Here is a 10634-nt window from a genome sequence, read left to right as displayed (position 1 = left end):
ACTGTTGTGGCCTCTCCCATTGCGGAGCACAGGCTCCAGACGCGCAGGCTCAGTGGCCATGGCTCACAGGCCCAGCCGCTCCGCGGCATGTGGGATCCTCCTGGACCGGGGCACAAACGCCTGTCCCCTGCATCGGCAGGCGGACTCTCAAACCACTGTGCCACCAGGGAAGCCCCTTGGTGAAAGTTTTTATCATGAATTTTATTAAATGCTTTTTCTGCATCTATCAAGATGATCAGTGGTTGTTGTCTTTTCTTTTGTTTATATGGCATATCACATTGATTGATTTGTATTTGTTGAACCATTCTTGCAACCCTGGAATGAATCTAACTTGATCACGGCATAAGATCCTTTTTATGTATTGTTGCTTCAGTTTACTAATATTTTGTGAGGACTTTTGCATCCATATTCATCAAAGATATTGGCCTGTACTTTTCTTTTTTTTGTAATATCTTTGTCTGATTTTGATATCAGGATGTTGGTGGCTTCCTAGAATGACTTTGGGAGAGTTCCCTCCTCTTCAGTCTTTTGGAATACTTTGAGAAGGATTGGTATAAGTTCTTTGTATATTTGGTAAAATTCCCCAGTGAAGCCACCCAGACCTGGACTTTTATTTACAGGGAGTTTTTTTAAAAATTACAGATTGTATTTCACTTCTAGTGATCATTCTGTTCAAATTTTCTCTTTCTTCTTGACTCAGTTTTGGCAGGTTGTCCATTTTAAAAACTTGTCCATTTCTTCTAGGTTGTCCAATTTGTTGACATAAGTGTTCATAGTATTTTCTTATGATTTTTTGTATTTCTCTGGTATCAGTTGTTATTCCTCCTTTTTCTTTTTTTTTTTTTTTTTTTTTTTTATTTGGCTCCTCTCTCTTCTTGGTGAGCCTGGCTAGAGGTATGTCAATTTTGTTTATCTTTTCAGAGAAACAGTTCTTGGCTTTATTGATCTTTCTATTGTTCTTTATCTCTATTTTATTTATTTCCTCTCTGATGTGTGTCATTTCCTTCCTTCTGCTGACTTTGGGTTTTTTTGTTCCTGTTTTTCTAATTCTTTTAGGTTGTAGGTTAGGTTGTTTACTTGAGATTTTCTTCTTTCTTGAGAAAGGCCTGTATTGCTGTGAACTTCCCTTTTAGAACTGCTTTTGCTGTGTCCCATAGATTTTGTAAGGTTGTCTTTTCATTGTCATTTCTCTCCAGGTATTTTCTGATTTTCTCTTTCATTTCATTCTGACCCATTGGTTTTTAGTATCATGTTGTTTAGTCTCCATGTAATCATTATTTTTTCCTCATTTTTTTCCTGTGGTTGATTTCTAGTTACATATAGTTGTGGTCAGAAAAGATGTTTGAAATAATTTCTATCCCTTACATTTCTTGAGGCTTGTTTTGTGTCCTACTATGTGGCCTATCCTTGAGAACGTTCCATGTGCACTTGAAAAAGAGTGTGTATTATGGTTTTTTTGTATGGAACGTCCTGTAGACATCAATTAAGTTCAACTGTTCTATTGTGTCATTTAGGATCTCCTTTGCCTTATTGCTTTTTATGTCTGGAAGATCTGTCCAGTGATGTCAGTGGGGTATTAAAGACTCCTACTATTATTTTATTCCCATCAATTTCTCTCTTTACGTCTGTAGTGTTTGTTTTATGTCTTTAGATTCTCCTAAGTATATTGGGTGCATACATGTTAACAAGTGTAATATCCTCTTCTTGTATTGATCCTTTTATCATTATATAGTGTCCTTTGTCTTTCATTATGAACTTGGTTTTAAAGTCTATTTTGTCTGATATGAGTATTGCTACCCATAGTTTCTTGTCATTTTCATTTGCATGTGCCATTTATCTTGTGGTTTAAGCCTTCTTTTCCTCCCCTTCCCATTGTTTGGTTAGGTGATATTTTTAAAAATTACCTTTTCTTGAACTGCACAGTTTGACTTGGGTTTATGTCGTTACATCAAATATTCCTAGTGTAGGGCTTCCCTGGTGGCACAGTGGTTGAGAGTCCGCCTGCCAATGCAGGGGACATGGGTTCGTGCCCCGGTCTGGGAAGATCCCACATGCTGCGGAGCGTCTGGGCCCATGAGCCATGGCCGCTGAGCCTGCGCGTCCAGAGCCTGTGCTCTACAACGGGAGAGGCCACAACAGCGAGAGGCCCGCGTACCACCAAAAAAAAAAAAAAAAAATATATATATATATATATATATATATATATATATATATTCCTAGTGTAATATAGACAACTAGTCATGATTAGAGGATGAATTCATGAATGATATAATGAGTAGTTATTTAATATTTCCACCTATGTCATGGTGATACAGTTTAATATTGTTTGTGTTTTATCCTTTCAAGAGGCATTTATTTTTATCAGAGGAAATCTGCAGATTAAATTATTTATTTAATAAGAATAAAATGGAACGTAAGAACTAGGGCAGAGAAATAGAGATGGTATTTTGAAAATGATGGACTTTGTGCCAGGTAGAATATGGTTGAGAATGTAGAAATTCCTCAGGATAATTAGTGACAAATATCCTTAAATACTTGTTGAAAAATGGGATTATGGCTTTTAGAATTTCTTCCATGACAATAGAAATGAAATAATAATGAGGAAATAGTGTATGTGCTGCCAAGATTTAGCAACTAGTTTAAAAGTAAAACTTGAGGTATTTGAAGTTGCAGTGTTCATGATTGAGATGGAAATAAGATAACTGCAGGGTGGCTAAGCCGCCATCTCCTCAGATCTTGTAGAATGTGAAAACAATTTCTCAGAGACATTTGAAAATGGAAAATCTAAATGACACACTTAGAGGTCCATTTGTCCTTTCAACTGGAGCCCAAAGTCTCCTAGTTTCTGGAGGTTTGTGACGAGGTAAACTGTCTTCAAAATAGCCTATGTGTGAGAATTTCCTGTTCAAACCTGAAGTGACACATTGATGAGAAATCAACTTTTTCCACTCTTGTTTCACTCTGAGCCTTCACAGGGCAGTCTGTGGAGGTCACAGACATTGTTTATTCTTGTCCTAGATTTATGTTTTTAAATTTCTTCTTTTAATTTTTTAAATTCTTCTTTAAATTTCTTCTTTCTACCCAGCTATAGCAGGCCTCTTTTATGAGAGTAACCTGACCTCCCCACTAAAGGATGCACAACTTTCTGGCCAACAGAAGGTATGTGTCCCTCCTCTCCTGTCTCTCTACTAGACCACCTCACTTAGTGAGAAATAACAAATGTTAAATGTAATGCAAGTGAGGTACAATTAATATACAACAAAATCAAAGTAGAATATTGGTGTTTTTTTAAAATAATTCAGGGTAAAAAGCAACCATAAAACATGAAATATGTTGGAAGATTTCTCAAAGTATTCAATTTATTGTCTGTAGGAAGTTAGTCAATTGCATATGCACTTGCATATTTGGGTTTATAAATCAATATAATATTAAGTGAAACCCACAGACATCATGACAGGGAACAATTACTTTGGGATTTTATAATCAGTAGAAGGTGGTTTTTTTGTATAATAGTATGTTAATATATATTTTGCTCAACCTTTATAAATAGATTCTTGGAAAGGAATTCATTGCATAGCAAAAGCCAAACATAATTCCTCATACGTGTACTTAGACTCAATAAAAGCAGCCTGATTTTATAACAAAAATCAGGATGAGGTAGCTTCCTAAATGCTAATTTAAACTTAATTGTAAGTAATGAAAGAATTTTTTAAAAAATTGAACAAACACTGCAAAAAAATGTACCATGCTAATTAAAGACACTCCTGCTTAATAAATTACTTAACAGGGTCTAACTGATATGAATTAGAAATAGTAACATAGAAATTGTGACTAAAATAATAATTAAAACTGATACTTGTTGAGAACTTATAAGTGTCAGGTTGAGTGCTCAGTGTTACATGCACTGGATATTACCTATTCTTATTTCCATTTTAGATTAGTAAGATAGGTTACTAGATACTAAATAATTTTTTAACAGTCACACTCTGATAAGTTTCAAAGCCATAATTTATTTCCAGGTCTTTCTGACTACAGCATCCATTGACTGAATTATTAAGTTATGTTATCTGGATTTTTTTATAAGTAATTTTTATAAGTAATTACCATCACTTATACAACTAAAATGACCTTTACTAACTTTGACACCTATAGGATCTTTCTGGAAGTTTGAATTAACAGTGTTCTTCCATAAATTACTTATATTTGTTTATTATTTTGTGGGTTCATATCTTAGCCATTAAGTCAATTATCGATTACTTTTACAAACTAAGTATTTTTTAGTCTTTTTCTGTTGTTTTATTTTCAATATTGTCTAGGTTATATATAAGTTTAGTGTATCATGTAACATTTTCCAATACATGAAGTATTTCCTCAATTTTTAATGTCTTCTCAGAACTCCTCAACCATTCAAAATAACGACCATTTGGTAACACTTTTCATAAGTAAATGTAAGTCACCAAATAATGTAATTTAGTGTAGGAGATTGTTGTACATGCCAACATTACACTTTCCCCATCTTTAAAATACTCTATCTTTAACCATTACTGGATTTCAAAATTATCATAAATATGGGTGAATCTCTCTTTTCTAATAAAACATTTTAATTTTAATACAAGCATTATAATGGTGTTAAAATATTTCTGTGGAATCTGAGTAGGATATTATTAGTCATGAACTTCTTTACTCCTCCCTAATTTATTGCTTTTCATTGTTTCAACCAAAAATATATTGTCAAATGTAGAATAACTTAAAAAAAAAAAGTATTCTACCATGAGACACTTGTTTAAAGCTCTAAGGAATTTAGAACCAGGCCTTAAGATTGTTCTACTGCGAAGTGAGCACTAGACTCTACCCCGCCCATTTTACTGTACTAGGGATCTCATCTTACATACACCATTCATTCCTAAGTACACTTAGGGCACTGTCTGACATAATTCAGCTGCAGAGATGAATAACCAAGGAGTAACCTATGCAGAACTGAAGGTAGCCAAGAACTCAAAGAGGCAGCAAATAAAACCTAAGGGCACTAAAAGTTCCATTTCAATAACTGAGCAGGAAATAACCTATGCAGAATTAAATCTTCAAAATGCTTCTCAGAATCTTCGAGGGAATGACAAGAACTACCACTGCAAAGGTAAAGCATTTAATAGTCACATGATGGAACTGTTCTAGGATATGCAGTTGGAGTACAGAGGTTGGAGAAAGAGTAGGGGATAAGTTCACGTATTTTTCATTTTGAGGAACAGAACTTAAAGTTGGAGATGGGATTCTAATGTGAAATTGGAGGACTACTTTTATTCTGGCATTGCTGTAATTTGTAGTCTTTGATCAACAACTCATGAAGCGTTATATATGCTGAAAATGCAAAGGTATATTCTGAGAGAAAGATTATAGTGGTAGAAATGGGCTTGGGGTCCAAGTTTATATATATAACTCCCTGTTTATGTGGGTTCTCTTGTTTGTAAACTTTCTAAACAACTGTCACCATCACTCTTTTCTCAGTGTTTCCTTTTCTTTCCCTGCAGATTTACCATCACCTCCAGAGAAGCTCATTGCTGGGGTTCTGGGAATCATCTGCCTTGTTTTGATGTCCAGTGTGGTAACAATGATAGTTTTTACTCCCTGTAAGTAGATTTTTGAAAAATTGTAAGGGAACTTTACACTTTAATGATGGTCAGTGCCTCTAAACACTTCATAATATTATGGAATGGGCATCTCATTAAAATGTATGCATTTAGACTAAATGTGGAATGGTTATTCTGAATTTGTCAAAAGTATACAACACAATAATTACAGAGAGTATGTATATGTATATTCTGATTTCATAACTCAAAAGCATGCTTTAGGATATTGAAAGATCTTACTGAGAAATACAAATTAATTCTTCAGATTGGTTAAAACAAATACTATAAGAGATGGTGATCTGTTCCTTTAGGCTTTTGAAATATTTTTTCAACCAAATCTTCATTACTTAATTTTTCTTGGTAAAATCAATTTTATTCCAGATTATTCTAATCCTAAGCAATAAACCAAATTTCAACTCAGAAACTACAATCATTATGATTTATTTAGATCAATATTAACTTTTATAATGATTAATTTTGTAGCTACTGCAATACGGGAGCAGAATAACTCCTCTCCGATAAAAAGGCTCCAGAAAGGTACATAATGATTTTCAAAGTTCTGATATAAATACAGTTTGTATTTTGTCTCTATCTTAGGCTAGTGAAAATAAGAATAGATTTTGGGGTTGAACATAAATTACAAAATATGGCAACAAATATTCATAAATAATGATTATAGGAGAGTGTTTCTCCCTATGCAACAATATGATCACCATACCCACTGTTGCCACTGGCTCAAATTTCCTCCCTCTGTAATATGATAAGAGACAAATAATTTTGGTATTCTAAAACAGAGGTTTCATTTCTTGATTTTCAGGACATGTAAAGAGTGGCTATTTCTGTGTGTTTGCTTTATACGGAGACATAAATTGGGGGGTGAGAGACTGACACTTCTGTGAATGTATGAGTGTGGTTTGTTTTATATGCACCAGCCTTGAGGGTACATAGATGTGTTTTATATATATACACACATATATATTTATACCTATGCATATATGTAAGTTAGTTTTCATTTTTTTTAATTCAAATTGTTTTTAGATAATAATTCACAATCTTTCTTCAGAATGTCATTCTGGTCATTGTCCAAAACAGTGGTTTACATGTTCCAACAATTGCTATTGTATTCATTTGGAAAAAAAAACATGGAATGAGAGTGTGACGGCCTGTGCTGCTAAGAACTCTACTCTGCTTTATATAGATAATGAAGAAGAAATGGTAAGATACTAAATGTTGCAAACACTTTGTTAAAGGCTTGATTCAGTCAATATTATATTTGCTAGGATTCACTTGTGGTTTTGTACATATTTGCAGTTTGTTTAAGGCCTATTAATGTTCCATTAAACAACAGAATACAACTTTATGATATTCTATTTATATTTTTATACCATTAATACACGTTTGATAATTTCCAGTTCTTGCTTTTCATAAAAAAAAATGTTTCTACAAATGCTATTATTTTCTAAAATAAACTGTGCTATTTAATTTTACAATATATAAAGGAAAATAAACATATCATGATTTTGCATATTGATCACAATATGTATAGAACCATGTAATTGCATATCAGATCGTGGAATAGAAGTTTCCACTTCATAGCAGCCCCACTCCTCTGTATTCTCTCATCACTTCTCCACCCTTCGTGTATACCCACTGTCCTGACTTTTGATATTATAGCATCTCTTTGCTTGGTTGTTGTTTTTTTGTGTGTGTGTGTGGTACGCGGGCCTCTCACTGTTGTGGCCTCTCCCATTGCGGAGCACAGGCTCTGGACGCGCAGGCTCAGCGGCCATGGCTCACGGGCCCAGCCGCTCCGTGGCATGTGGGATCTTCCCGGACCGGGGCACGAACCCGTGTCCCCTGCATCGGCAGGCGGACTCTCAACCACTGCGCCACCAGAAAAGCCCCTCTTTGGTTGTTTTTGAACTTCATATACATGGAATCATAGAGTATGCATTTCTCTTCTTGTCTCCTCTTACCCCCATATGCTATTTTTGCAATTCATCCATATTATTGCATTTATGTGTAGTTTGTAAATTTCCACTGCTCATTATGTAAATATAACATTTAAAATCCAATCTACCCAATGTCTCTGGTTACAGATGGAGTCTTATGCCCTCAGATATAAAGAGGCTTCCTGGGTTCAGTACTTTTAGTCATGGGATCCCCTTCGCTGGTCCCACCTCCACCCCTACCCCCCAACTCTGGTATCTCTCGGTGGAGGGGGAGGAGAAGCCCTTGCTCTGGCTGCTTCTTGTTAGCAGGTGTCCTGCTGGATCACCTTGTAAGGCTCACCTGGTGTCGCCCACAGGATTCCCCTCAACACCAAGGAGGAATGGCTAGGCTGGGTGTTGGGAAGCAGCAGGCCTAGGTCACTTTCTTCGGTTGGGTGGTGGATATAAGATGCCCCTAATAGTTGTTCCTTAACCCCAGGGTCGCAAACCATTTCGCCTTTCTCTTTCCACCTTTCAGAGTTCTCCTTGACTTGTGTCTTTCATTAGTTCCAGTGTTTACAGTTGTACCTAGCTGGGCGCAGCTGAGAGAAATGAGTCTCTGACTCCTTGTCTGGTCCCTTGGATTCTAGCAACACAGAAACAGAGTGATTGGGGGTTGATCTAGTCAAAGAACGGTGTGAGCCCCAGGAAACCAAATCTTTGGCTTTCGTGTCACTTATTTTCTCAATTTCATTCCCTTAATTTCCTTCTAAAACCGAAACTCTGAGAAACATAGAGGAGAAATCCATTGATATGGTCACAGTATCCTGAGAAATGGATGTCACAGAATCTAAAATCTTATTTAAAGCCTTGCTGTGTTAGTTTTGACAACATGGGTAACAGTTGAATTACATGAATCAGAATTTTCCTTATTAACCTAAGAAAAACAGTGAAACTGCTAAGCATAACTGTTTGAGTTAATTTTACATCAAAAGTACTGACCTTGGTTAATGTATTTGGCAATATTAAAACTTTGAACTTTAATATATTTTTAGTGTTAGATGAGACTCTTAACACTCATTTTGTTCAGAAAACTAAGGATCCTATGAAAGAACATACTACTTGCCTTTGAAAAATTAATAAAAATCTTTCATGACGACTATTTAAGTGAAAATTCTTTATTTTGGGCTAGAAATTCCTGGTGTCCCTATCAATTATGTCATGGATTTCAGTCTTTCGTAAAGGCCGTGGTCATCCATGGATGTGGCTAAATGGTTCAACTTCCAAACTAAAGTAAGTTTTTAAAAATAATACTGTATAGAGGAGGAAAAGATTAAAAATTTTAAGAATAATATTAAAACATTTGTTTTAGTTGAATTATAGAAAGATGAAGGAGGATGTTGAAAGTTAATAAAATGTTGATATAGTTATTAAAGAATGGGCTCCTCAATAGCCCATTTCCCTAATAACAAGCTCTTACTAAAATTATATTAAAATATCATTACCCATTTTCAAAATATCTTTTATTACAGTGACATGGAAAATGCTATTGTTTCATGAGTTGTCCTCATATGATATAACAGAATTGTGCTTTTTTTTCCATTACAGTATAACAGACCGATCACCTGCTGAACATAACTGTGCTCTGCTCTATTCAGATGGCATTAAATCAGACAGTTGTGAGCTTGCACATACATATAATTGCAAGGATCAGCTCGAGAAAACGTGAGTTTGGATGCTGTTGAGTAACTTTAACTTTTATGAAATGGAAATAATATTATGATTGTATAAATTTTAAAATGAATTATATTGAAATATAATATGCGCACCAAAAAGTATAGATATCGTTACTTTTGTGTCTGGCTTTTTTTACGCTACATTATTTTTATGGCCTTCAACCTTTGTAAAAGATCGCATGTTGTGTGAGTCCATTTATATGAAATATCAAGAAGAGGGAAACCTATTCTAGAGGCAGAGAGTGGATTGTTGGTTACCAAGGGCTGAGCAGAGGTAGGATTGGAAAATGACTGCTAATGGTTACTATGTTTCTTCTGGGGGCGATGAAAACGTCTAGAGTTTGTTACTGTTGATGGTTGTAAACTCTGTGAATATACTAAAGAAAAAAAATCACTGATTTATACACTTTAAGTGGATAAATTTCATGCCATGTAAATTACACCTCAATAAAGCTGTTTTTAAAAAAAATCCTGGAATTATGTTTGGGATTGCATTTAATCTTCAAAGTAATTTGTAAAGATAGTCATCTTTACAATATTGGCTCTTCCAGGCAATATCATGCTTTATCTCTCTATGAATTAGGTTTTCTTTAAATTCTCCCTATTATATTTTGTATTTTTCTATATTGAGTTCTTAAAGATACATTGGTATTTCACTCTCATGCTTTTGTAAATGACATCCTCATTTGAAAATTTTTAGTAAGTTTTACTGCTGTAAACAATAATACAATGAGGTTTACATATTGGTCTTATAGCCAATGATTTCTCTGACTTTATGTATTAATTCTGTCATTTCAAATATATAGTCTTCTGGATTTTTATATAACAGCTCTTGCATTTGTAAATAATCACACTTTATTTCTTCTTTCCAGATGCAATTTTTTTTCTTGACTTATTTTTATAGGCTAGGATTTTATTTTCAATGTCGAATAGAAGGTACAGTAAAGGTTCTATATGTATCCTTTTCTATTTTCGAGGAAAAGCTTTCAGTATTTCATCAATATGAGATTCATCTTAAGGTTTTTTTCATCATAAGTTTCTCATATGAAAACAGTTCCATAATATTCTCATTTTTCAAACAAATTTTATAATCAATTGACGTTACATTTGTATTGTTTTTCCATCAGTTGGAATGATAAACGTTTTCTCTGTATAATGATTATGAAGTAAATTACCTTTATTTCTTTCATATGTTAAACCAGTCTTGCATTTTGAAGTAAAATCACAATGATCATGTGTTGTCCTTTTTTAAAAAATCAATGCATATATTATATCTAGGTCAAGCTGAAGTTTTTCTTTATCTGTGTTCCCAAAGAAATTTGACTGAGTTTTCATTTACGTTA

At 34.3% G+C, this 10634-nt stretch overlaps 1 protein-coding gene across 1 annotated transcript; it reads left to right on the top strand.

Moving 5' to 3' along the window:
* Positions 1-4947: 4947 nt before the first annotated feature.
* Positions 4948-9284, top strand: LOC309829383 (NKG2-A/NKG2-B type II integral membrane protein-like; the record flags this gene model as incomplete). The annotated part of the gene is made up of 6 exons (XM_082665231.1): positions 4948-5134; positions 5526-5624; positions 6108-6161; positions 6688-6839; positions 8748-8848; positions 9164-9284. 6 exons carry the CDS (start codon positions 4948-4950, stop codon positions 9282-9284), a joined length of 714 nt encoding a protein of 237 aa, XP_082521357.1.
* Positions 9285-10634: the final 1350 nt, after the last annotated feature.

The sequence above is a fragment of the Grampus griseus genome (assembly GCF_964374135.1).
Source record: "Grampus griseus genome assembly, chromosome: 11".
Lineage (NCBI taxonomy): Eukaryota > Metazoa > Chordata > Mammalia > Artiodactyla > Delphinidae > Grampus > Grampus griseus.
Note: the sequence above shows the minus strand (reverse complement) of the source record. Positions and strands in the feature narration are given on the sequence as shown.